General features: G+C 40.0%; 1 protein-coding gene across 5 annotated transcripts; it reads right to left on the bottom strand.

The window, feature by feature from the left end:
• Nucleotides 1–220: 220 nt before the first annotated feature.
• LOC111835234 (3'-5' exoribonuclease HELZ2-like) lies at nt 221–27,722 on the bottom strand. 5 transcript variants are annotated; one of them, XM_023795311.2, is made up of 21 exons: nt 27,523–27,721; nt 25,917–25,966; nt 22,240–23,449; nt 21,759–21,942; nt 19,767–19,874; nt 19,101–19,618; nt 18,197–18,835; nt 17,131–17,926; nt 16,746–16,821; nt 12,774–16,155; nt 12,509–12,594; nt 11,782–11,916; nt 11,304–11,459; nt 7,661–7,805; nt 6,056–6,172; nt 5,203–5,395; nt 4,168–4,311; nt 3,264–3,476; nt 2,943–3,099; nt 2,315–2,482; nt 221–2,221 (listed from the first exon to the last, which is right to left on the bottom strand). In XM_023795311.2, exons 3-21 carry the CDS (start codon nt 23,241–23,243, stop codon nt 2,109–2,111), a joined length of 8,334 nt encoding a protein of 2,777 aa, XP_023651079.2. In that variant the 5' UTR covers nt 23,244–23,449; nt 25,917–25,966; nt 27,523–27,721; the 3' UTR covers nt 221–2,108. The 5 variants fall into 5 exon arrangements, 3 of the variants coding, with proteins under 3 accessions (XP_023651079.2, XP_023651080.2, XP_023651078.2); XM_023795312.2 differs by lacking the exon at nt 25,917–25,966 and having other exon boundaries at nt 221–1,931; nt 2,102–2,221; XM_023795310.2 differs by lacking the exon at nt 25,917–25,966.

Below are 27,722 nucleotides of genomic sequence, written 5' to 3'. Positions count from 1 at the left end.
TATGTAAATCAGAAAAGCTCTATTTTTTTTTATAAATTTGCACAAATTCATAAAACATGTTTTCACTTTTTTTATTACGGGGTGTTATGTATTTGATGGAAGAAGAATTCATCAATTTCAATCCATTTTGAAATAAGTCAGCAATGCAACAAATTTTGCAAAAATTGGATCAAAGAAATACAGTGTAAATAAACAACGAAATCAGTTTCTGGAGACAGCATAGCACCAAATATTTACTTTAATATTTGTAAAAATACATAAACTGACAAAAGACAAAAACCATACACAATTAAGTTTCTGTTTACACGTCATACATTTTTGATCACATCGTTATAAACACCCATATTGTATTCTAAACACATTTTAGTCATATAAATTGCTAATTGGTCATATTCCTTCATGTATATTTCAATAAAATTTAAAAACATTTAATGTTGTTCAAAACCTAAAACTACATACAAACACACCATCAGTGATAAAAATATAATAAAAAAAAAGAAATATTTAAAATCTTCATTCTTTCATCTAAGTACTTTATAATTAAAGGCTAGAACAGATTTACAAAAAAATATTTTAATTGCTGGTATGTGGCATTAAAATAAAAAAAAAAATCTGTTTTTTTTTTTAAATATATAAAATGATCACATTATGAGGTGACTTTTCAGTAAACCAACCTTAAAGCATTAGTTAAAAAATAAAACTTACTATTATTAAATTTTGCAAAACTTTACATTAGTAAAAAAATATTTTTTTCTTGAAATGAGCATACCAGAAGAAATTTTGTCTTAACTGACACATTTCATGACAGCAACCAGGAAATCGTTTGTCAGGAAACCAGGAAACGTCAATGCATTCAGAACACTTGCTGGGCTTCCGGTCTGAGGTAGCCTATCTAGAAGGCGATGTCAATATGCTGGTTTAAATCTACCAGCAGGGCTTAGACTGGAATTTGAGTGGGGGGGGGGGGGGGGGGACCCTAAAAGCTGATTTATGCTCCCTTTACAAACAAATTTGAAAGCAATGGTCACCAACTCTGCATTTTCTTTTATGCAATGAATGACTTAATGACACAATGCTAGACTTAATGCTGTGCACTGTCCAATAATGAGCTGCTTAAGGCACAATGTACTTGAAGTGAGTGCCTTATTTAATTTTAGACTTAAACTTTTACACTTTTAGACTTATTTGCTGAATTATTCCAATGCATGGAAAACCAGTCAGTAATCTTAAAATCCAAGGGGCGTGCATAGTCGCCCACAGTCAACTGTTCAAACTACACATTACTAGATTTCTCTGCCTCATGTTGTTTTAGAGTTATTGGAACAGTTATACACCATCTGTGCTATGAATTTGACCCAGGACATGCAAACATTCATAAATAAATAAAAATCTGCCCATAAAGAAATCTGGATTTGCCAGTTGTGTGCGGCAGTCGCTAATAACTTCAAATACTGAACCAATATCTTGCTACAGCATACAGCAGAGAACAGCCATGGCCTGTGATCGCACTTCTACCCCCCATGCTAGCTCCGCTTCTGAGAGACACTCAGGACTCAATGTCAGTCTAGCTAAGCTAGCTAAGTGCTAACCAGAGTGTCAGCTACCATACTGGTATCTACAGTAGCAAGACAATAGTCAATTTGCACATAAAATACCTTGTTTGTTTGGTGATATTTGTTGAGCTCTGTTGAAATGTTACATTTGAAATTACCTACAACTTCAGAAAAAAGCAACTAATTTTTATCCTGGCTCCCCTTGCGTAGCTAGCAAGTATTGCTATCATAAGTTTACCATGAACATACTGTATTGAAGGGAAGGGATGAAAACGCAACAAAAAGGATGTTTGTTAAGTGTGGGGAACAGGGCTGTGGGGAGATTTTACTTTCTGATTTGTTGCCGAGTATCTAGATGGCATCAGCTGGGAGGCCAGGCTGCAGCACAAGAAAAATAAACTTGCATGAAATTATTATGTATGAAACTGCCAATCAGATTTATTTATTCATTAAACAAAAGTGCCATGATCTAACCCACTTTAATTCCTGCCTTCCAGATGCCTAAGCTGGAAAATCTCTGCAAAGGCAGGCTCACAGAATTCGAGAACCTTGGTTCTAGGCAGCTCCATGGACCGTGATCTCCTCGGCTCCCACCACACAGCTGTTGGCCGTGTAATGTTTCAGCAGTCGGTTCCAGATCGGAGAGCACCGCAGCAGCTCCTGGTTACCTTCAATGGACAGAGAGACAGACAGAGCTTCATAAAAACCAACAGCATTTTCTTTAGCCTCAGGTCTAGGGGAATGTGAGGAGATCCTCTCACCAATAATGCAGAGGCCCTGCCGAGCCCTGGTGATGCCCACGTTAACCTGGTTGGGGTCCCCAACGAAGCCCACGTATTTTGAAAGCCATGGCCTGCTTGGGTCTTTCTCGATCTTGGCACTAGGGCAGGAACGTACGGTGGAAAGGATGACATAGCGCCATTCACTTCCTACAGGAGATGAAGCAGATACGTAATAAGGTGAGTTGAGAACAGTGAGGTCATTTTCCCAGGAAAAGAAGTATCACGGTGCAAAAGCAAAGGGTGCTGTATGGCTCTGTAGGTTAGGCTTCTGTGCCTGTAGTCATACCACTCTTTGGCCCTTGAGCAAGGCCCTGAAAAATGCTCCAGATGCTCCAAATAAATGGCTGACCCTGTGCTCTGATGCCAAACTTCTCAGATGTGTATGTCTAATTGGAGAGCAAGATGGGATACATGGAAACTAAAGAATCCCTATGTACTTGGTGAATAAAGTATCATTAAAATGTATACAATGTAAATTCTTTCACTCAAAAGTAAAGAAACATGTTAACATGTACATTTTATTCACTTAGTATAAATGCTAATCCACTACCATTTTCCATTCCAAGTGAAGAAAAAAAAACAGATTTTGAGAAACAGGAGAAATGACCTTGGCTTTTTGTGATGGTACACACGGTAATTCCATCCATATTTATCTCTGTAAGTTGTTTTTTGATCCCAGCCACTTGGGCATTGTATGGCGACAAGACGGCAATGTCCTCCTGACGGACTTTAGAGATGTTTACCAGCGACTCTGCTATGTGCACCTGTCACGAGTAAGAAAGGTAAAGTTACCCAACAAAACACTACAAAACAAACCCTAGAAAACAAACCTTGGAGTCTGGACAATAAGGTCGTCAAAATATAAACAAAAAATTAATTATAATAAAACAAGTGCTGTCATACAGAATTTATCTTCAGATACACTTACAGCTATGTCACTCTCCTCCCTGTTGGCTTTCGAGTTCTCATTTCCTTTTTCTGTGGTCACTATCAGGCTGACTTCCTCTCCAGTTATGTGTCCAAATAGTATGTGGGTCCTTCTGCGGTTACTGGCTTGCAGGACGCTGGGTGGACAGTTCACTTCGGTCTTCAGTTGTCCATTGTATGATTCCGTAGATGGAAATTCACAAATGTCCTTATGCTAAAACAGATGTATGTAATTAAAAAAAGTCAAAGAAATGCTCATTCATAGATATTTTTGTGCTGGTTTCCTCCCATAATCCAAAAAACACAAGAGAATTTGTGTGTATTGCACAAAGTGTGTAATCATGTGTGTGAATGTGTGGCCCTTTGATGAACTAGAATCCTGTCCAGGGAACCCGCTGCCTCATTCCCTATGCATTCCCTGTGCATTCCCTGTGCATCCTTCACTGCGACCTCATAACAGACAAGCAAGGAAACGGACAGAATGGAGGGATGATGGGATGGAAAGCTTTTACTATAATATATATATTATAGAAGTTCCTCCATTCCTTGACATTAAGCGAAATGGTCATTAAGTGAAAATCGCGGTAGCTTAGGCATGACCGTGACAGAGCTTACAACTATACTTAAGCCTTCAATACTAATTTTGTTTTATCCTTCATGAAATGGGCACTTTTAACAACATTACTCTCCCATTACTCTCGCCCCGGGGCACGTTGTTGTCTGGCATATGAAATTTAGTCGTAAATGCGTGTCTCGGTCAGAAAATGAATTACCGGCGTCGCTAAACTGAAGAAGTCGCTAAATGAGTGATTGTACACGCAGATTTATTATATAGCCTACAACATAAAAGGTGGTTTACACAATGCTAGTAATCTACTTCGTAAAAAGCAGAATAAACACCTTACCATCCTATACTGCGTGTCCAGCATTATTGTTCTGTTTGTTTGCTTAAAATAACGCTCAAAGAGAGACCTTGCCATGCCCTGATGTCGCACTTGTAAGTTCTTCACAATGGGCCGGAGCTGTTTGTGGTCACCAATTAACACAATCTGAAAAACGGTGACAGACGGAGAAGAGTGAGTTAGAAGACCTAATCGCTGTTTTTAATTAAAACACAAGCACTCACCTGCATGCTGTCCTTTGCATACGTTAGCAGACACCCAGTTTCACTGAGACAGTGTTGAAAGGCCAGACAGAAGGATTTAAAAGGATTTAGTTTATTTGTTCATTTACTATAATTAGAGGATTACTCATAATTTGATGGTTAAGATTCAGAAAATAACGTTGCTGTGACTACCAGTCCCTTCATGCTGGTCCCTTCATGCCAAAACATGTACACTCATGCAGTTGGTAGCTTTGATGCAAATACTATGACTAGTTTCAATAAAATTTAGTTTCCAGGTTAGACACATGTGTGATACCTTAAGAACAAGAAAACCAAAGCCTCAAAATTGCAGAAAAACTTACTACTTAAGTTGATGGTGATTTTGTTGTGAGGTTTCTGTAACATGTACCAGTTCAGCACCTCAACACCAACAGATAAATGACAACATCAGCCTACTGTCTATGTATCTAACGTCATTCTGAAAATCTGAAAACATTGTTTTAATGCCAGTCCTGCTTTTCATGCTAGCCTGATAGTTCAGCCCACTGTTGTGCTATGCTTCAACTGAATTTCTTTGTGTTGAGGGAATACATTTGCACTGAAATAAAAAAAAAAATCTAAAATATTAAGCCATAATGAGAAAAAAACCTACATACTGTAAGCAGGATTCCCACAGAAAACTGCTTTTATACTGTATGTTTCACATTCCATGGCTGTATAATTCCTTTTAATAGTAACAGAATCTTGTGGACATATATATTAGGAGGAACACTAAATGTCTGATTAGGCATCTGGGTCTTCTTCAATCTGCTCTCTCTTAAAAGTGTAAACTCACCTTTTCGGGATTGTGGCTAACCAGCGGGACGAGAGTCTGGGGCTCAGTTGCCATGGCGCTTTCGTCAATAAGGATCTGGCGCGCGCTGACGGATTTGGTGATGTTTGGTGTGGAGGCGGCCGTGCAGGTGCATAAGATGACGTCGTGTTTCCGCAGCTCGTGAAGTCTGGCTTTATTTAGAAGCTTCTTGTATCTACGAAGGGGAGCCGTTCAAAAGAAAATTGATCCGACTTAAAAAAACACCCTACGGCATAAAATTATAAATCTTTCTTCGACTCTTCTAACTGAGCCAGAAGGCAAAGCTCTCAATTTACCGATCGATCTACATTCCTACCCTCATCTATGGTCATGAGCTCTGGATAGTGACCGGGAGAATGAGACAGCCGAAATAAGCAGCTGAAATGAGCTTCCTTCGCAGGGCGGCTGGGCTCATCCTTAGAGAGAGGCTGAGGAGCTCAGACATTCAGGAGGGGCTCAAAGTTGAGCTGCTGTTCCTCCGCATTGAAAAGAGCCAGTTGAGGTAGTTCAGGCATCTGTCTACGATACCTCTTGGACAGCTCCCTAGGGAGGTGTTTCGGGCATGTCCAACCAGGAGGAGGCTCTGGGGCAGACCCAGGACATGCTTGAGAGATTATATCTCTCAGCTGGCGTGGGAATTCCTTGGTATTCCCCCAGTAGAGCTGGAGGAGGTGGCTGGTGAGAGGGAGGTCTGGGCATCCCTGCTTAGACTGCTGCCCCAAGACCCAACCCCGGATGGATGGATGTCGACGCATTTTCAGCATCGACTTCATCGACTGTGTTGACTAATTATGGCAGCCCTAGTTCAGAAGTTATAACAATCAGCCATACTTACTCTTCAACCTCGTTATCCGTCATCTGTTCCTCTGATCTTATTCTTTCATCAAAGTCTCGTATTTCACTTGAAAATGGGTTCTCTCCTTCCCTTATCCGGTGATGCATAGAAATAAGTCTGAAAAACATGAGTTCTATGACTTAATGCTAAGATGTACGACAAATACGTGGAATTTATTGTTTTAAATTTATTGTATTCTGTTTATTCAGCACTATGGTATATAGATGGAACAGAAGTAGGAATTTCATTATAGCCCCTAATCCAATATGTCCCAAGATCATTTGCGGATGCCTAAAACCACAGATACTCTATGTATAGCATGTTGTTTCCTGCACAAACATATATATGATAAAGTTTCATTTTTAAATTAGGCACATTCAGAGATATCTACAATATCTAATAATGAAACAAAATTTTATAACAATATATTGTATTATACTATATTACAAAATAAAAAAAAAGGGTTACTTGAACACAAGCACTGCAATACTGCGACAGCCGATCTGGTAACAAAATGGCTACTGTGTGACTAACGGGCATGTAGTGTATACACTATACAGCATGGAATGCAGTGGATACGTTGGACAAAGGGATGAATCACATCCTGGTTGGCAGGAGACTTCTTTCGCGCTATTCAGAATGGCACATAATTTAAAACTTCTGAATTATTTTGGAAATTTTCTGTTTAAGATTTCCAGGCTGTGACTGACCACGATAACTGAAAGTGTGGGACACAAACCCACAGATAGTGGGGGGGGGGGCACTGTACTATGTACTCATGTCAATAAAGGGACCTTGAACACAGATTATTGCTTTAATTGTTCCATTTACCTCGGAGGTTGGAAGTGAGAGCTGGGAATGATGGTTCACCCGAGTTACTGTAACTGCATTGCTGTTCAACCAGTCGAAAACCCATGTAGCAGCACCAGGGACCTCTTTCAAAAAGCAGGATTTCTTGGTTAGCCGGACAAATTGCTGGATTTAAGGTACCTCAAATTAAAGGGTCTTTATCTTCATTCACTTGTATTTAGCTCAGATTAATCCAACAAGTTATCCAGCTAAGCAAGAAAAATTTCTGAAACAGGCCCCAGTTCTAGCCAGGTTCATTGTTAGCAATACCAGTTGATAACAACACATTATACGGTATTTTGTGCATACAAACATTGTAGCAACATGTCCACAGGTGCTGGATGGACAGTACTGCGTGTGCAACTAATTTAGCGAAACACAAAGGCTCCCAAGTCTCACGCACTGACTGTGAGACACACGCTTCACCGTCACCCCTCACAGACCTAATGTAACTATAAACTTTTGATGAAACATGAAAGCCCTGAATACGTATATATCTATAACTATAGCTTTCATTTCTGTTGTTGAAGGGCGCAGCCTTCTTGAATTCTGAGGCTGGGGTTGCAGAGGTTCCTCCAACTTTCGAAGTCGGAATACCGACTTCTGGGGGTGTTCCAGGTGAAACTTAGAATTTCTCACTTCTGATTTCAAATGGAGCACAGCATATGTTATGGTTAAAAATCGTACTGATTTAAAAAATTAAACGAATCTAAGAAATTTAAGTTTCAAAACAAAAGCAGATTTCCACACTGTTACCTGAGCTCCGGCTTGGAGTGCTCCTGCCGCAGGGACTTGCGGGACAACTGAATGATGCTTCCTGGGTAGGGATACTCCAGCATCTCTATCTGCCGGCTGTAGACCCTGAGCAGCTTCAACTTCTTCTCAAACTTCATCAAGTACTCTGTGGACAAGTACACAACCACACAACACACTGTAATAAGCATATCTACACATATTTATCTATGCAAGGACATGGTTGGCATGTTCACCACCATGCAACACACCGTAATTGTCAGGGTCAGCTCCTGTTGTCCCTCAGTTGTCCCTCAGTTGTCCCTCAGTTGTCCCTCAGTTGTCCCTCAGTTGTCCCTCAGTTGTCCCTCATGTCTTTTGTGTGCCTTCCCCGTTTTGGCCTGCAGGTGTCGCTGGCTATCCTGTCCCTCCTGTTGTCAGCCTTTGTGTTTTCCCCTGCTCCCTGTCGTGCAGGGAGTTGAGCATCTGTAAATCTATTTGTCTTGTGTTCAAATCCTACCTCCTGTTTTTGTAGTTTTGTAGATTTTGTTCCCTTGTGTTTCAATTGAATCAGTTTTCTAGTCCCTGTGTTTTGATTTGTATTCGGTTTTGATTTTTTTTGCCTTTGTGCCCTTGATTGTGTTTTTTACCGGTCTGTTATTCCCAGTGTTAGATTCTGTTTCCTTGTTTCTGTCAGTGTCTTAGTTTTCCCCTCCCAGTCCCTTGATTTAATTATTAGTTTCATCTGTGGCCTGTTTTTCCAACCCTCGTTAATTAGTCTCACCTGTCCTGTGTTAGTCTTGTTATCCCTCAGTATTTAAGTCCCTGCCTCAGTTCAGTCCCCCAGTGGTTCATTGTATGTTGTTTGATGCCAGTTAAACTTTTGTACCCTACCTGCCTCTTGTTGCCCTGACCTTTTTGTAGTTTTTGTTTATCCCTTTATTTTTGACCCCTCGCGGCCCATTTTTGTTTTGTAAGTGTTTCTTGGATTTTCAGTAGAGATGGCAATTTGGAATCAAAACAATTTCGACACATTCGAAACAAAGTGTTTCGAAACGGTTTGAAAAGTTTTGAAACACTAGTTGTGCACAGCCTGCTGTGAAAAACCGGAACTGCAGCTACAGTATAGCAGGTACGGCAGAATAAAAACCTATTGCTGCAAGTTTCGAATGCCATGAAGCTCGAACTGTCAAAAATGTGCATAATACAATATCCTCCATTGTAGTGGACATTTTGTTTTTGCATCGATCTTTTCACTGATGTAAGGAAATATATTTATTCCTGTTGTACACCAAAGAGGACATGCTATGAAATTAAAAATCAAAATAAATTTGAAAAAAGATTATATAAAGTCTTATATCCTCCAAAGACATAGAAAATCACAATTAACCTAAAACTGAAGGACACTTCTTTCCTTGGGTCTCAGGGGGATATAGTTTCTCTCATAGGTATCCGATATCTGCAATTAGTGTGTGATAACTTTTTGCCAACCGTAATTTAACTAGTATGAATCATAAAAAGAAGTGGATGTTAGCAATATTATGAACATGTCTGCACGTCCACTTCCATGGCCTCTATAATGGAGCATATTTAGCCACCAGCTCATTCCACCACGCTGTGCTAAAAATGCCACTGGGGATTATCGCTTCCTGAAGCTGTCAGATTGATGGTGCCTGACATCACACTTTCTCCAGACACTACACTCCCCATCCATAGCCATCATACGTCAGGGAGTATCCTCTCTTGTTGTAATACAATCCAGTGCCTTGTGTTCTAACTGCACATAATTTATTTGCAGATGATTATTATTCTCATCTTTAAATATTCACATTTAGTCTCACATTCTGCTTCTCAAGATTGCACATCCATTTGTGTACTATGTACTTACTAAATCTGCTGCTGTATGTTTACTTTGCTCGCACCATGTGTACAATCTTTGTACTTTGTCTGTTTGGCATTATCTGCATGTTTGTATGTACCAGAATATCCCCCAGGCAATACAGTCAATCAAAACCTAAATTGGGTCTTATATCATTTATAGAGATTATTTGTTCCCATGGTTGTGTATTGTTAAAACATAATTTCTGTATTTACATACCATCCGAGTATTGAATGTGCATAGTAATTAATTAGCTACTGAGGTTAGAATACTCATCCTATCTAGGTTTGTGTATGCTAGCAATATTAATATATGTATATGTAATCTATGTGTCTATGCGTATTCTAGCTTTTTAATTTATGTTTCTAACTGAATCTAAGCAAAACCTTGATATTACACCTACTATAACTATATGTCCCTCACTATATTTATGTCTAAATCACACTAACTGCTAACCTGTTTCAGTAATACAATTGGATTTCAAATAATAATAATGATAAATACTCGCTCAAACCAACAACGCCACAGACACCGAATATGCACCGATTTTTACCGGGGTATTTTTATGGGTTTTTTCTGTCACCGTGAACAATGACATGGTGGTCACGTGACTGATGTTTCGAAACATTTTGTAAAATCGGTATCGAGACCAGAAGTTTCAGACGTCATCGGAATGGATTGACGCTGGGTGCCGAAATTGCCATCTCTAGTTTTCAGTCTTGTTAATAAACCCTGTTCATCCTCTGAGCCGACAGTGGGTCGTCCACCTTCCTGCCTGCACCGTGCCTCGCCCCCATGCCAGAACCTCCCGGGTTCATGACAGTAATAAGCATTCTCACACTTTTTTATCTATTCAGGGACATGAGGAGTATATTCATAACCATGCGACACACCCTAATAAGCATTCTTGCACTTTTTTTTTAATCTATCCAGGGATATGGGGGTTATGTTCATGACCATGCAACACACCTTAACAAGCATACTTACACATATTTATCTATGCATGGACATCGGGAAGTAGGGGCACATATACATGAACACATCAAGCCTGGAAGGGTGTGTGGGATTTGGATCACTTTGTGCTGCTGACTAATAACACTTTCTAGCTGATCACAGTATGCATAGCACTGCGTAAAAAGTGGTGTATCCAGGAGTATCTGGACAAAGCAAAACACCTGCAAAACCTTCAGTTTTGGTGGAGGTAACCCACAATTGTGCAAATACATTTGTAAACAGAGGTTTCCAGGAAACTGCCTGACCATAGTTGTTAGCTGATGGCTTGACCTTACAAATTCTAATAACAGTTAATGTCCTACAGGTATGTGTAGCTGGGTACTGAAGTCTGCCCCACAGGCCTGCACCCCTGCAGGGAAAAGCAAACATTGAGTGCAGCAAAAATTGAGAAAATGGAATTATTTTTGTGTTTCATTTACATTGCATTAATGAATGCGTTTTTGCTCGCTTCTCAATATTTCTGCATCAGAAAATTAGATTGATAACCGATATACTTTAGTCAATAGGTTCAGCTGGGATGTTTTAGTAGTATTTACACAGATAGTGCCAACTTACAAGAACAACTCAAGTTATAGTTAATCTTCCTCATAGTATCTAAGTCTGAAATATTTGTCTGTTGCTGACTTCTGTTTGTCCCATGTCTCTGTGTTAAGGTTCTAACTATAAATCTCATTTTCATTCTGTTTTTGGTTCAGTCAAAGTGTCACACCCCGGTATTTGTCACCACGCTGCCGTCCGGTGTGTGAGTAAAAAAAAAAAAACTCAATAACTTACCAGCAACCACATCAACGGACTTATTGGATGGCCCACAGTAGAGAATGACCTCTGCCTTGGCTCTTTCCACAGGGTCCTCAAAATATCTTGGCGTTCTAGAGTTCAGCTTAAGAAACCAATACACAATGTAGGCTCCCACCACTGTTTTCCCTGTGCCTGCAAAAAAAAAAAAGAAAATAATAATTATAATAACTATTTCCAGGCACAGACCTACAGATGCATCTCAATTTCAGAATCATCTTGTAGTACATTTATTTTGTCAAAGATCAAACTGGGATGCAGTTATACATCCAACTGTCCGTCTTCTGATCCAGCACATGAATCCTATGCCAGATAGCATAGAGCACAGGGCACCACTCAGGGGAGACCCCTGGACAGCATTTGGAACCCCCTGGATCAGACCTCTTTAAACCCCATACATACAGTACAAAGCACCAGTGTTAATCACTACACCACCCACAGCTGCACATGGTCTTACCTGGAGGCCCTTGTATCAGTGTAAAGCTATTTCTCATGGCTTTCTCTATTGCATCGCGTTGGCTCTCATTCAGTTCTGGGAGTCCTGAAGGCTGAAATCGGATTATTTCCCATTTTTGGAGACTGGATTCGGAACCTGCTCAGTTCAAAGCAAAAACAATACAAATGTCCCTCACAAAAGTACTATTATGGAGCAATGACGCAAGCCGTGAATGCTTGAAACTTTAGATGAATAATCTCCTAGATTGTAAAGCTGAAATCAGGGAAGTTTCTAGCTTTTGAAAAGATCAGGGGCTAAAACAAATTAATCTGGGGCTATATACAGTATATATATATTTTTTTTGAAGGATGATTGGCATTGGGGCTAAAATACTCAGGGCTAGACTTAAAAAACCCGAGGCTACAGCCCCGAGTGATCAGACGAACAATGTACATGGCTGGAATACTCTAAATCCATGAAAATAATGTGAACACCAGACCCACTAAGACATCATAGCAGCTTAGTCAACTTGGCAAACTTGTGGTTCAGTTATTTTCAAACATACATTTATTATTTTAAAGCTGTTTTTCTATTAAATATATCAATACATCAAAAAACACATGACAGTTGTGCATTTCAAGATCTGTGTTTGCATTAAAAAATCGAATTTTCTGTTTCCAGAACTATACAATGCATATTATTATATCTCAGGGGTTAAATAACAGTGCAGTGTTTGGAATAATCCTACCTGCTCTTGGTATTTGTTTCCCCAGTGCTATTTTCTGAACAAGGTCATTTGCATTCTTAAGGCTGATTACGGCAGTCTCTTGGCGTCTAAGAAATTGGAAATTAAAATGCTTCGTATTATGACAGTCAGTGAAATCCCCTAAATAAGATCCCAACAACAGCAATGTAAACAGTTGGACCATTAGGATATAGTGAAATGCAGTGACTTACTGGTAAAATCCAGTATTAGTCATCCCTTAATTGATATAAAAAGTTATTAAACTTACATGTTAGGGAGAAGTTTTGGTATTAGCTCAACTGTGAACTTTGTGTTCTCTTGAAACACGCATTGTGGTTTGGCATTCATTGACATATAGTTGATGTAGAATTCCACTTCTTTCACTTTATTTTTAGAATTCTTCTTGGTTCCTAGATCTCTTGTGGTAAATCCATGGGCTACCCAAGTAAATTTTTTGGGGTCTACTTCTACATTTATTTCCGAGCAGTTAACACTACAGTCATGTTTTATGTTTCTTTTTCGAATACACAAGTAGCATCTTGCTAGACTGCATTCAATAGCCCAGTCTTTTATGCAGTTGTTGGGCAAGAAGAAGCTTCCTTCCAATCCGACTCCCTGTTTCCATGTTAGTTCCACATCTTCAATGATTATACTATCACTTTCATCCACGGCATTAGCTGCAGACTCCATTTCACAAAGCGGTTTCCAGATCTTCACATATTCATCCACATTTCGGTACATGGATCTGGCTGCATGCTCTGCACTTGTAGAGAAACACATGACTGGGTTGTGAGTGTGTTCAAGACACACCTCAAAATCTGCATTAACATTGAGCAGCTGAACAATAGGTATGAAAAAGCCTTGCTTTTGTTCACTTGTCATTTGTACTTCAAGGATATCTCCAGGCTTCAAGTTGAAAGCAAGATTGACAAAGTGCTTCTCTCTATTTCCTGCTTCAGAACTCTCCTTCATGGGTTTTGTAGTTGTGCTCATTAAAATATCATTCACCATTTTCCAGTCCTCCATTCTCACAGCTTCAACAAGGTTCAGCCAAGCCTTCTGTGGGACACTAGTGCATGGATTGCACCGCTGGAATCTTTTAAGTTCCAAGGCGTTGCTGGTGGTAGAAATGGAGTAAATCCGCCTTTTCCATGCCAGTGTCACGTGTTCTTTTTCAAACACTGGTTGGTCTTCAAGTTGCAAATCTCTGTACATAATAGGCAGAGTGTCTTGTAAGTCATTATTAAATGGAAATGATAACCGGAAGCTCTCTCCGTCTGGGTCTACAGTACTGACAAATGCCAGCTTCTGAGAATTTTGCTGCCTTAGGTTTATGGCAACTGAGAGTTCTTCAGCTTTCTTTTTGTAGGCATTTGCTGTTTTGTTTTTGTTCTCAAACTGCTGACACAATATGTCAATCTCTTGTGGGGAGTATTGGATTGGAGTATTAGTGAGTACCCCATGGAGAAGCCTTTGGATGATTATATCCAAGTAGCGACGAAGAGGTGATGATGCCCATGTATAGGAGTTGAGCTGCAAAGAGTAGTGGCCAACTTTTGATTTGGGGGCTGAGTTAGAACGGACGACATATGATTTACCAAGCAAATTCCTGAGTTCTGATGTTGCAGGGTGAAGATGTGGGTGGATGTTGTCTGTGGCAATCAAGTCAATCACTTTGTCAGATTTTCTCATCTGAGCAGCAGACTGAAGCTCCTCCCATAATGAAGTTAATATGCAGAAGCTTTCATTCCTTGACTGGTTACAATGGGATCCAATGTGGTATCTCAGATGGGTAGATAATGGTATGAGATCTTGATATTTCTCTTGAAGTGCTCTTACACTTTCCACTGTTAGCTTTTCCTGGCATCTCAGGGGTGTACACATTTCTGTTTCACTTAAACCAATCAAAAATTCAGATACACAGCTGTTGAACATTATCATGAGTTCTTCAATCATCTGATGTGATTTTCTTCTTCCTATGGGCCGGCATTCATCAGGTTGGGCATAGCACCAGTCTTCCAGAAGTCGCGCTTTTCTGTGGGCCTTGGAAAAGTGATAAGCTATGGTAACATAATCCTTCAACTGACCCCCAATTCCAGTGCCTTCAATGATGTCCTCAGCTTCTTCATAAGTCAGCTGATGATCTGACCTTATTCGAGATAACACAAATTCATGCTTAACAATTTGATTTGTTGCTTTTTCAACTTTGATAATTAAAGAAATTGCTCGACGATCCTGCCCTGGAAGAAAACTGCATTGGTGAATGCTGAAGGGTTTGGGGAGCATGAATCGTCGCTCTTCATTGGACACATAAAATGTAGCTCCCATTTTTTTTGCTTCCAGATCTAAGAGACTGCCTCGGCTCACAAAGCTTGCTACATCTGTGATATGCACTCCTAGTTCATAGCAGTTATTAAAATCCTGAACACTAATTGCATCATCCAGTACCTTGGCATGTTTTGGGTCAACTGTAAAAGTTAGTATGTCCCGAAGGTCCATTCTAGTTATTTCTTCCTTTTCAGTGTCGGAACAGACCTGGGCTGCAGTCAGAACATGATGGGATTGAGAAACCAGTCTAAATTCTTTGTCAAGAATGTTCAGTGCTGCATCCAAAGACTTTCCAATGGGGTAAATATCAGTGACATTGCCCAAGGGAAATATATTATTTTCCTTCCAGCGTATCACTTCCACAACAAAGACATGATCATGCTTTGTCTTTTCATTGAAGTGTACACTCTTCATAATGTTCCAATTTCCATTGTCTGACCTCCATATAGGTATCAAGTTTGGGTTCTTCTTGTTGACCAGAACTCGAATTTTGGTTGCATTCTGGTTTATTGGCACAAAAACCTTGGTGACCTTGTCACTGATAGGGCTCTTTTTGTTGTAGCTATCCTCTAAGGTACACACAAATACTCGAGAAGCTTCAGCCTTCTTGGTGATGCCCAGCACTTTCCCAAAATCGTGACCATTTTCTTTGTATATTTCCACAACCACTTCGTCTCCAGAAAAGGACTTTCCTATATTCGTTTTGCCTTTAATGACGATGTGGGTGGAATGGTTGACATATGGCATGACATACCCTCTGTCAAAATGTTCCAGCACCAATTCACCGTGCTTGTAGAGTGTAGGCTGTAGTGCCACCATTTCCAATAATGTGTTTTTCTCAGTTTCAGAATAAAATGCCTTATGTTGAACACTGAAATGCTCCTGTTCCACTCCATCAGGGTGATCCCCTAGTAGTGCTCCATCCTCTATAATGCTATGATCTTCTGTTAGCTCTTGAAGTATCTCATCCACATTTGGCTCTTCTGCTGGATATTCAACATCGGCATCACACTCATTCACAACCCTTTGAAATCTTGAGATTTCCCAGACTTCTTGTTCAATGAAGTCTACAGTTAGATGTGGTGGGTTCATGCTTCCCTTCCCAATACATTGCCCAGTGTAGCTTTTCCAGATCTTCGTGCACCTCCCAAACATGCACAGGGCCACAGCATCTCCCACCACAATGACCTGAGACTGAGCTCTGGTCATGGCAGTATTCAGCACTCTGGCATCATTGAAGAAATCCAGGTAAGCTGAGTCAGATGAGAGCAGGCTGTCTCGAGTGTGAACGGTGCTCATCACTACTACCCGGAACTGTTTGCCTGTTTAGGGAATAAAATAAACAACAGCCATAAAAGATGCATGGCACTATTTTCATTCTTCTTCTGCATACTTTGCAGTAATCTTCTGTTGTGTTGTACCTTTTAACAATGCCTTGCTTATCATCATGAATATGTTAACAAATTAAGGCTAGCTAGTGAATCCAACATCCCCCCACTCCCAGACCTTGACTATTAGTAACTGATGAAATTTTGATCTCGGGGGAAAACAACTGAGTACCCCATAGGCCTTGATAGGACAAAACCCAGATATCTGCATGCAAAGGTGAACCAGAAAGGGGTATTTTTATACTGTATACTGTATAAAACTGTACTTTACTGTATGGAAATTCAGAAAGGTAATGTAATATCATGATTTTTTTTTACAGTTTTCTCACAATAATGGAATATTTTTCTCGATCTCGAGAACACAGTTAACTTGGAATCTGTTTATACACTGCATGCACTTTTCTTGTGTGGCACTTTGTTTTACTTTGGATGAATGGTTTTGGTACAATGTAAACGTTTAATTCTAACAGACTTTAAGTCAACATGCAGTATGTTACTGTAAGTATGTGATTTTAATATTCTACCTTGAACATTTTCCAAATTTTCCACAGTTACTCTGGAGAGGTCCGTTCTTCGCAGTGCTTTCCTGATCAGAGGAACCTGCAAATGAAAGGAAATCAGTGAACATCAGGGGTGACAAGATATCTGAGCCCAGTATGGTTAGGAGTTTGTGTGTTTGTGTGGATTCCTCCAGGCACTCCAGGTTCCTACAGCAGTCTGAAGACAGTGTTAGGAGAACTGGCATCTCTAAATTGCCTCCAGTTAGTGAATGTGCATGTGTGTGTGTCCTGTGATGGTGTTGCCCTGTCTTGTGACCCATGCTGAATGGAACAGGCCTGAGACCCTTTAAGGCACTGGAGAAGTGCTTGGAAGACTGGTTCATGATATCAGTATAAAGTAGCTGAATACCTGACATCCTTCAGAAAGGACGCATATTGTTCTTTGATCCCGATTTCCCCACTCAGGGGGCCATTCCTCCAGTACTGATTTGACAACTTGCACAACACTTGTGATCTCATCTGGATTAAACCAGGACATGGTCGTGGAGTCCAAGCGGCACTGGCCACGAACGTGCTGGAACTTCAGAGGATGGTGGTGGGGGTGCGGAGGCACTGCCCCACTGGCCTTGATGGCATCACTCTTACCAACGTAGAAGTAAGTGGACACAAAGTCCACTATTTCCTTAGTGGAGCGGTAGTTTTCATTGAAGATGATTCTGCTTCTTGAAGCTGCTAAATTCTTGTCTTCCTGGTAGTAACGGAACAGGTGATTAAGGAGCGTCTGAGCACAGCATTGGCCATCTTGAACGGAGAAAAGCTTCGGACCCATCTGCATGTGGTCTCCAGCCAGAACCACTCGTGTTCCTTTTCCTGCCAGGCTCAGGGGCATCAAAGCTTCACACTCCAACATCTGAGAAGCTTCATCGATCATTATATGACTGAAGTAACCCGATGGCAGCTTCAGATCATGGAACAATCTGGCCATTGCAGCTGTGGTTATGACTATTTTGAATTTGTCTACTGTAGCCTTGTCAGGAAACAGAAACTGACCATCCGTGGAAAGGTGACAGTATTGTACCGTAATGTCATCTGTTGCACTGGTAACCACCCCTTTCTTGTTGGCTTTAATCCTGAGAGGTCGAGCTTGAGGATTTCCAGCGTTAACATAGAGGTGGAAATGATCTTTCACATATAAATCTGCAGAACTGGAAAAAAGGGAAAATGATGCTCCCTCAGGTCAAACATAGAAAATTTACTTTAAGAAAAATGTACCTTTGATCTGAGCTAATTTTCAAAAAGAAACTTGAAAAAAAAAATTCAAAAACAATTGAAATACTGGAAAGGAGAACAAGATATATAAATATATGAGGAAAAATTATAAGACTATATATAATATATCTTAATATGAGCACATTCCATTGTACATTTTTTTTGAGTTAAGGAATACTTCATTTACAGTGTTTCTGAAATCTTACCTATTTGTGTGAGTGCAAATTAGGACTCTGTTTCCAGGCTGACGGACCAACTCCTTTGCTGCTGTGGCCAGAGTGTAAGTTTTCCCTGTTCCAAAAGGTCCGTATATGAGGAGAGGTGCGACGCTTCTTCTTCCGTCCGATTCGCCAAGGATGAAGGACATGGCTGTTTGCTGCTTTGCATTAAGCCTAGTGTACTGCACCGCGTGCACTGGAACACAGCACTGGTCCATGTCTGGCAAAACCATTTCAACTTCTGGAAGGAGGTCGACGGCTTTGTGCATCTCGCAGAGAGGAAGACGACTGATCTGAAACTGGACCTCCATTGCACAGGTCATGTTGCTCTGGAGCCCCATGTCATGGCAGCATCGTTTGGAGAGCTGCAGATACATCATGTTCTCACTGCTGGCATCTCGAACGATGTCCGCCTCGTAGACCTGATTATTCTGATTGGCTGCTGACGCGGGAGCCACCAGGGCTGAACAGACCGATCTCCTTAGCACGTAGCCCTCAGGGGTGTCGGGCGTCAGGGAGAAATGAACAGGGACTTCAGCAAAAAGCTCCCCAGCTGGAGCAAATTTCATCCCAAATCCATCTCCATAGATCTTGTCAGGCAGGGAGATGGTTGTTTTTAGGCTTAACCTGGAAAACGAACATACAACAGACGAAAAACTTATATATAAGATATACAAGCAAAATATTATAATTTTGCAAGGAATAATAGCAAGGAAGACTTTAGACTGAAGAAAACATTGCGAACTATTAAAGAAATCCACAATCCATTATTTGTCTGAGTTCTTTACAACATCCCAGTTCCATATCTGTTTAATGCCCTAACCAGATGCAAACTACAGGTCAGAAGGTCTACAATGTTATCTGAGATCTAAGCGTAAAGCAATATTGGTACCTGGACACCACCTCTTCTAGTGCCAGCTCCTCTCTGTAGAGGAAGTTGTGCATTCGCTCTCTGTAGTTCTGGCGGGTTAAGGGACTGTGGTCTTCAGCTTTGGGGTTGAACTGCAAGTTCATTTGAGGAGGCTTGTACTCCTTCAGGAGCTCCTCTTCTTCCTCCTTTTTTTCTGTACAGGGAATGATGAATCTGTTTCCCCGGTGCCATCTCTTCAAATCCTGGATGAGGGGCCTCACACTCATGGGCATCTCCTCTGGTAAAGGGAGCATATGCTCTCCCACCCTCACTTGAAGTTTCTGTAAGAGCACTGGCCTCATATTGAAGTCGAACACCAGCCACTGCTCATACAGACCTGGGTTAATGGAGGTAAAGAACACTGGAACCTCAAAGGACATGTCTGAAGTACAAAATTTCTCTCCAGTCGCATAAATGCAAGGACCCTCTGGACTGATTTCACCCAGAGAAAATGTAGATCCCGGTTCTTGTTTCAGAAGCGCAATATGCCCAAGTAATCGCTGTAAGTAAATAAATAAGTAAGTCAATAAATACATAAACAAACAAACTTCTCTCAAGTTTTCATGTTCTAGCCACATATTCTGGGTCATGGGGTATTTTTACAGATTCAAATTCATATATATTAATTATTAAGTCTATGTCTGTCACCTCAGTTTTAATCTGAAAAATCCACTTTATCAGAGTTCCAGTCTTCTCACACTCCACACTCAAATCCTTATCATGTGTAACAATGACATCATCAACATAATCCGAGATCTGCAAAAAAGGCAAACACAAAGCTGAAAGAGATTTCATCTCAATGCAAATATGCCTCATACTCCACACACAAAACCATGTGAATGACCTAATCGACATGATCTGAGATCTGCAAACACAAATCTGAACCACATTCAACTATTCATATATATATATATACAGTATATATATACACACACACACATAATTAGACTTATTATGCGACAAGAAATAAATGCTAAAATTCGATTTTTAAAAAGCAGGAAACTGTGACATATACCTATATTGCAATTGATGTGAGGCAGGAACCAACCATTGCTGAGTGCACACTTACACACATACACACATACAGTTAATTTAGACATTCCAGTTTAGTTAAGCTGCATGTTTTTGGACAGTGAAAGGAAACTGGAGAATCCGGCAAAAAGCCACGCATGCACAGGGTGAACATGCAAACTCCGCACACACAAAGTGGCAGCGTGCAGTGAGAGCGCTACCCACTGCACCACTGTGCTACCCACTGCACCACTGTGCTACACACTGTGCTACTGGCACTGCTTTTGCATGAGCCCTGCAAACGCTCTCAGAGACTACGTGGTTCCATTTGGGCCAAAAATATTTCGACATGCATATCGGTTCCCATTTGTGCCAAAAATATGTCAACAGTGCACAATTCATGTCGACTGAACATGCAGCAAAACATGTCCGTGTCTATTCAACGTCGAACTGTACTACAGCAATGACAAATCTATTTTGACAATGAGATTGTCTACGTCGATTGCTTCCCTGACAAAGTTCAAATTTAAACTGTACTTCTGTTGTCTTGACACACCCAGTCATTTGACTGTATTGAATGCTGAGCAAATATTTCAACACGTTGTCATGACGTGCCACTCTCCTCGCCGTTCTGCACGTCACCCTGTGTGTTGTCGTCTTCATGCGTTGTTCTTCTTGTCGTTTGCCTGTGTTGTTTTGCTTCTTCTACTGCTTTATTATTCTTATTATTCTCTCTGTCCCTGACATCCCAAACAAGCTAATTCAAGTAAAAGTTTAATCATATAACTAGTTTTCATATAGAAGATCATTCAAATAATAAATAAATAAATAAATAAAATAAGACGTGCAGCTAAAGTACATAAAACACTTGGCGTTGACAGACGGCGCCTTTATGGATTGTTGAACACCTATGAAATAAACGGAAACATACGTCTTGTGCTAAGCGATTAGAAGTAGGCCTACAGTTTAAAGCTTAACTGACAGACAAATGTTTTGTCAGGTATGCAATCAGTTATGTGTGTTTTGTGTATGTTGTTTTTAAGTTATTTTTTAATGCTCCCTTAGTTTTCATTTTTTATTTATCTATTTACATCGTAAGTCAAGGAGGAATGGTATTTCATTCTTAATTCTACCAAAGTGCGTGATAAATTGACAATAGAGGAAATCATTACCTCTTAATTTTAACAGACATAGACATGGTTGTCAAAATAGTATCGTCGCGGCTAAAGTTCAGTTCAAAGCTGAATAGACACAGACAAATGTTGTGTTACACTGCATGAAATATTTTTGGAACAAATGGAGCCCAATAACATCTGCATTTAGGTGCGTCCGTTAAACCTGAATCTCCTCTTTTACGATGTATTTGCATTGCAGTCGTGCTGTGGTGATATTTAAATTCTGCTTTGCAATACTGACAGACGACTGCATTCTCATTCGCTTTCAGTCTGAACTGCTTCCATCAAACTAATGCTTTTGCTCATCCGCTATGCGACGTCTTCCTTCTGCCATGATGCCAAGTAATAGAGAAGGAAAAATTTTGGTTATGGATTCATGTTGCTGTTATGCTTATACGTTACCCTATTTATTTGCAGCATGCAGGCCTGTTATAATACGTAGATCCTTACTCACAATGTGCACTTCATTACTGCTGTTCCTGTACTCCTGCAAGAGGAGCTCCCTGTAAGACATCAGCCCCTGAGCTTCTGCACTGCTCCTGATCTCCTCTGCCTCCTTGTGCCGCATGATCCACTCAGTCAGTTCCTCCGCGGAATGCGCCCGCGTGCAGTTATGGCCATAGTCGCACGTCTTAGGCCTAAATATTTACCAGAAAAACAAATCATTGTAAGGGGCTATACAGGGGTACTGGGGGCCACTGGCTAGGTTATCTTTAGCCACTATTTTTTTTTTTAACCGTAAGAAAAACGAGAGATAGGGGAAAATGGTAACTTTGGTAAAACTTGCCACTTGAGTGGGGGGGGATGCTGTAAGTGAATTCTGCCAAACAGTGGGGGCCGGTGGAGTGGCCCGTAGGCTAGTATGTTGTGTTTTAATAATTTTCTTAGCATGCAAGGTATTTTGGTAAGATACATGAGACTTTGAGCTCAGTTACCTGTCGCAAAGTTCTGGTTTGCAATTCTGAGGGGGAGGTCGGTGCTTCCATTCTGCGGTGAAGTCCTCAGTGATCATCATGGTGTGTTCAAGGGAGGCACAATGCTTAATGAAGCTCTCCTGGGAGGAGACAGTCAGAAGGCAGGCTTTGCAGTAGTATTGCAACGCAGGACTGGACTTAGCCGCTGAGCTTGTGTCTGACAGCTGTTTCCTTTGGGACAGCAAGATGAGGTCCTGCCGGTGCAACTTGCCTGTGACCTCTTCCTTCCAAACAGCCATCTCCACTTCACTGTGCGCGAACGGGCAGCTGCTGAACCTGTGCCAGCAAGGAAATCCCCGAGCAACATGGGCACAGACCTGAAATCCGTGGAGTGACCGGTGGCGGATCTCATTATAAACCTTCTTGCTCTGCTCTTCCAGGCAGTGGGTTAAAATGGGACTCCAGGGGTGCGCTGCCTCCCCAGTGCACGTGTTGTTCCACCTTTTGTCTGCGATTCTCTGGGGGGAGCTGCGAAAACAAGCCCCGCAAAGCTCCCTAAACTGCCCGCCAAACTCGGCCAAGATTTCCCCGGCTGTGTCGGCCCGCTTTTGGGCGTCACCTCGACGACTGGCCAAAAGTTTTATCAGAGTGCTGTGGTCCATTTTGTTGCGCTTTTGAAAGTTCCACACCATAACCTCTTCATTACTTGTGGCAAAGGTACACCGATTATGGTGCTTGGTGCATCCTAGGCCTTCCACAAAAAAATAGCACACGCAGTATTTGCTGGGGTTTGGAAACTGAGGCCGACGGGAGATATATCTCCATCTTTTGCCATTGCCCTTAGCCTTGGCTAAGAGTATATCGCCATGACACTGATGCGCAGTGGTTCTCAGCAAATATGTTATTTCATTCTCTTTACTGGCACATGTGGAGCAAGCGATTTTCAAGTCACATATTTCCAGAAGTGTCTTTAGAACAGATGTGTCTTGTTCTGCAGCTGTCATGTTTGTTGCGTTGGACGGCATCACCAGATTACCGTGTAATCAATGGTTGAAAGAAATAAAAAATTCATTTGGAATAAAACTCCCACTGCCTTCTTTGAGCTGCATCCATTTAGCATAGCCAGGTATTCAGAGGAGTTTCTTGCTGAACTTGGAGACAATCCCAAGGTGGGAAGCGCAACAGGGCAGATGACGCGCCATATAAGATTCCAGTTTCAAATTAGTCTTATCTACAGAAAAAAGACATGACATACTTAAAGACAATGGCAAAAAATGTGTTTTAGTAATGAAAATGAGCATTCGCTAACTAAGCACAAATGGGCAGGAGTTACATTTCAAGGAAACAAATATTAAAAGAAACAAGAAAAAAATGAACAACTAAGCTTTGTTTTAGTCGTGCATATTTTGGTAAACTGTATGACGATTTTGTGTTTACAGAACTCTGGCTCATACTAAAAAAATGGATTTTGGTATTACGTTATATCCTAGTCAGCTATAGTCAGCTAGTTTTGACTTACAGCAAAAAAAATCACAATTTTCTTATCGGCAACCATTTAAAATGTTTGCTTTTACACACACACATCTAAGAATCTTATTCAAAACACCTGACCTTTGTATAATAAATGCTTCCAGAGTTCTCTTCTTACATTAATCATCTATTACATACAAACAGTTGCATATGATTTTAAATGAGAATCCATGTCATGACATAATTCATGATAATGAATGGATTCATGCCAGAAGACCTGCAAAAGTTTACATTCCAGTGATCTGATCATGGTATAGAAAACATGCTATTTCCTTTTCATTTTGACAGCCTTTGTTGTCACTGATTGTCATCTTTACCTCACTTTGTAGTAACGATTTGTCCCACTTTTCTTGTTTTGAAACCTGCATTTCTGGTTTTCTTTTCCAGGTTTTAAAATACAATGCTCATTGATGCTAATTGCTGTTTGTTGCTTAAAACCAGCAACAAATCATAGTGTTAGGTTCCCATTACATATATTTCATATATTTTTGTATATTTACTAAAAATTAAAATTCTCAAACTTTAGTTTTCTAAAAGACATCATCTAGGGTAAATGTCATCAAAAAGAGAGAAAAAAATGTCTGAAGGTTTGATTGGAAAACAAAGATTCCCATTAAATTTATATAGTTGTATTTTTATTTTTTAAAACTTTATCTATTCATTATGCAGCATCAGTTTTGCTGCTATTGCTGTGAATTTGCATTACACTGCATATCTATTGATTGAACGTAAATGACAGGCATATAATATTGTATTAAAAAAAAAAAAACTGTCAAGCAACCAGCAGTATCTGGTTTTCTCTTGCTGACAGGATGTAACCATGTCAGCAGATTTGAATTAGGGTGAATTCCAACATAAACAAAGCTACAATCCAAGACAACTTCATGGATTCCCTCTCTTTGATATATGATGTAGATACATTTTTGTTATATTAATACCATATATTTGACACTTACTGTAGGAACAATGGGAGAACACTATCATTACAGAATATAAATATGGAGTTTTTTCTGCTGATAAAATTGTGACCACAGCAGGAAGTCAGTACAACCCAGTACAAGAAGTTATTTCAACTGTTTAATCATCGCTCTTGACAAGAAGTCTCACTTTTTTGAACAGGGCAACAGACGACAGGTGAGAAGACTGACAGAGATCAGGACAGGACAGGAGAGTGGAACTAAATTGAACATCGTAAATGAATATGTGCCAGATCAGACAGACTAGCGGAGCAATCGGCCCTCTGAGGCAGACTAGTGGAACACTGTTACCATAACGTTCCTCCTCACCCTCTTTCCCCATCTACTGACTTAATTAATATGCATTTAAACTAACCAAGGCCAGTGGCATTAAACTAACTGGGTTACCTGAGGAGCCAGTCAGGTCAAATATAAAGTGGAGCAGAAACAAGGGGCACAAACTGAGGTTTCACATTCTTTCCCTGTTAAGCACCGATTTGGAAGAATTTTTTTTCTTGTTAAAATGTGACATCACAGAAGACTCCTAACATGTAAAGCTAAACACCAAAAATCATGGGGCAAGGGGGTGTTATCTTGTATATGAATACGAAACGCCCCTATAATTGGCCTAGCTCGTTAAGTAGCATTTTTCCGTGTTATCATCATCGTTTTCATTTCAGAGTTTTTGTGTAAGATGAACACAAATTTGTTAAACTTTATCTAGATCAAAAGGGCACCCCCTCCCCGGCATTTTCCTGCCTATTGCTTATCATTGGTGGTCCAGAAGTCATTGCACCCCGGCCGATGAGAATGAAAGACTTGTAGAAATTATCGTCTTTTGAGCCAGTGACTATAGGTTATACTGACAACATGCACTCAAATCAAAATGGTGAAACAACATCAAATTGAACGGGCGTCCATTTATTTGTAATTTTGTGAAAAAAGAAAACTAAGTAATGTGATACCTATATTTTTAAGTTTAAGATCTTACTATTTTGCTAGTATACCAAGATATTTTATTCAGACAGGAAAAGTATTGCATAGTTGACAATTTGGCATGGGCCAGTACTGATGAATAAGACTATGACACAATTCAATCTACTTTCGAAATAAAAAAAAAAAATTGGCTCGTGCCACTGACATTCACAAACTCATTATTCTTCATACACAGCCAACCCTGATTTCCCGATTCGTAAAGTACACACAAATTACCTATTTTATTAACAAAGATGCACAAAGGTCACTGTTGTTTCTCTGGGAGCCTACGAAAAGAAACAAAAAAGGAGGGGAAAAGGATGTCTCTTCAACACTTAGGAACATTCACAAACACCGGCAGCTTACATTACTGTGGGAACTCATGGATTTTTAATCATGCATTCCTAACAATATGTTTACATATTTGGAACCTTGCCGTTCTCCCTTACTCGTGTTCCGTGTTCTCCACACTCTGTGACCTTCAACAACTGGCTGTTTTTCATATGGGACCATCAGGTTTGTTAGGTCTAAGCAGAGACACAGTGTTCTGGAAAAACACTGCTGTGTGTCCTTGGCTTAAGAAGCTTGGAACAGCGTATCTGTGGTGGGCCCAAGATGGGGGCAGACACTGAAATGCATTTTAAAACTTTTCACTGACTTAAGAGCACTCACCTATCTATTTCCTTTCGTTCCATATTTCTATTGATTTTAAAATTAAACACTACGGAACTCAACCATCTCTGAAGTTGGTCATTTCCAGCACAATCCAGCAACACTTAAAATATATGATTTGTTCTATAGCAGATCAGAACCTTCAGACAAAACGTAGGCACCTACACGTAATGTTACTCAACTAAAGAAGCATATTTCTATCAAACGTATTTAAATCCAAGTTAAATAAAATTAAACATAAGCGTATTTTCTAAGTTCTCATATCCAGTTTTCCATTTTGCAATATTACCTTTGTTTGACGTCATCTTGTAATGTTATAAAGGTACAAATAAACTCACATGACCGCTTTTAATTTCGAGCCAGTGACTATAGGTTATACTGACAACATGCACTCAAATCAAAATGGTGAAACAACATCAAATTGCTGTTCGCAACCCGTGATATGTTCAAAGTCTTCGGCAATTTAATTCATCGCCTTTCGAGCCAGTGACTCGGTTATACTGACAACATCCACTCAAATCACAATGGTGAAACAACATCAAACTGAACTGACGTCCATTTATTTGCAATTTTGTAAAAAAAAAGAAAAAAAAGAAAGAAAAAAAAGAGATGATTTCTATATTTTTTAAACATTTTGCTAGTATACCAAGATATTTTATTCGGACAGGAAAAGTATTGCATAGTTGACAATTTGGCATGAGCCAGTAAGCCTACTGAATATAAGACTATGACATAATTCAATCTACTTTCGAAATAAAAAAAAAAATTGGCCACTGACATTCACAAACTCATTATTCTTCATACACAGATAACCTAGAATTTGTTTATCATACCTAGCTTGTTTATCATAGATAAAGCCCACTTTCATGAATGCAATAAGCCGCCCCTATTCTCATTAATAACAACGTATTCGCATTAATAATATTTATTATAACAAATGTTAAAATGACATTTTCTTACATCCAATACAGATTTTAAGGTCAGGTAGATATGACTGAAATGCACTTATACAAACTAATGAACGCTGTTTCGCAACGATACGACGACACATACGATTACAACATACAGTATGTTCGTCCTATAATATCACAAAACTGGAAACGCTACATCAGTCTTTTGCATAAGAACAAAATGCATTATTGATCACCTTTAAAAAGAAATGCAAACTTACGTATAAAGCTTGTGATGATAACCAAGTCGGCGAAAAGAAATATCTAAAACCTCGTTCCATGGAATACCGTTCTGTTCATTTAAAATAACAGTTTATATTCACACCGCCAAATGGGTTCCTTATCTTATAAGGTGTAGGAAGCCGTTGCTTTGCGTGTAGTTTGTTAGGTATCACTTCTGTGTCTCACGATAGTTTCGGTT

Source organism: Paramormyrops kingsleyae, chromosome 8 (assembly GCF_048594095.1).
Source record: "Paramormyrops kingsleyae isolate MSU_618 chromosome 8, PKINGS_0.4, whole genome shotgun sequence".
Taxonomy (NCBI): Eukaryota; Metazoa; Chordata; class Actinopteri; order Osteoglossiformes; family Mormyridae; genus Paramormyrops; species Paramormyrops kingsleyae.
This window is presented reverse-complemented; position numbering and strand designations above follow the sequence as displayed.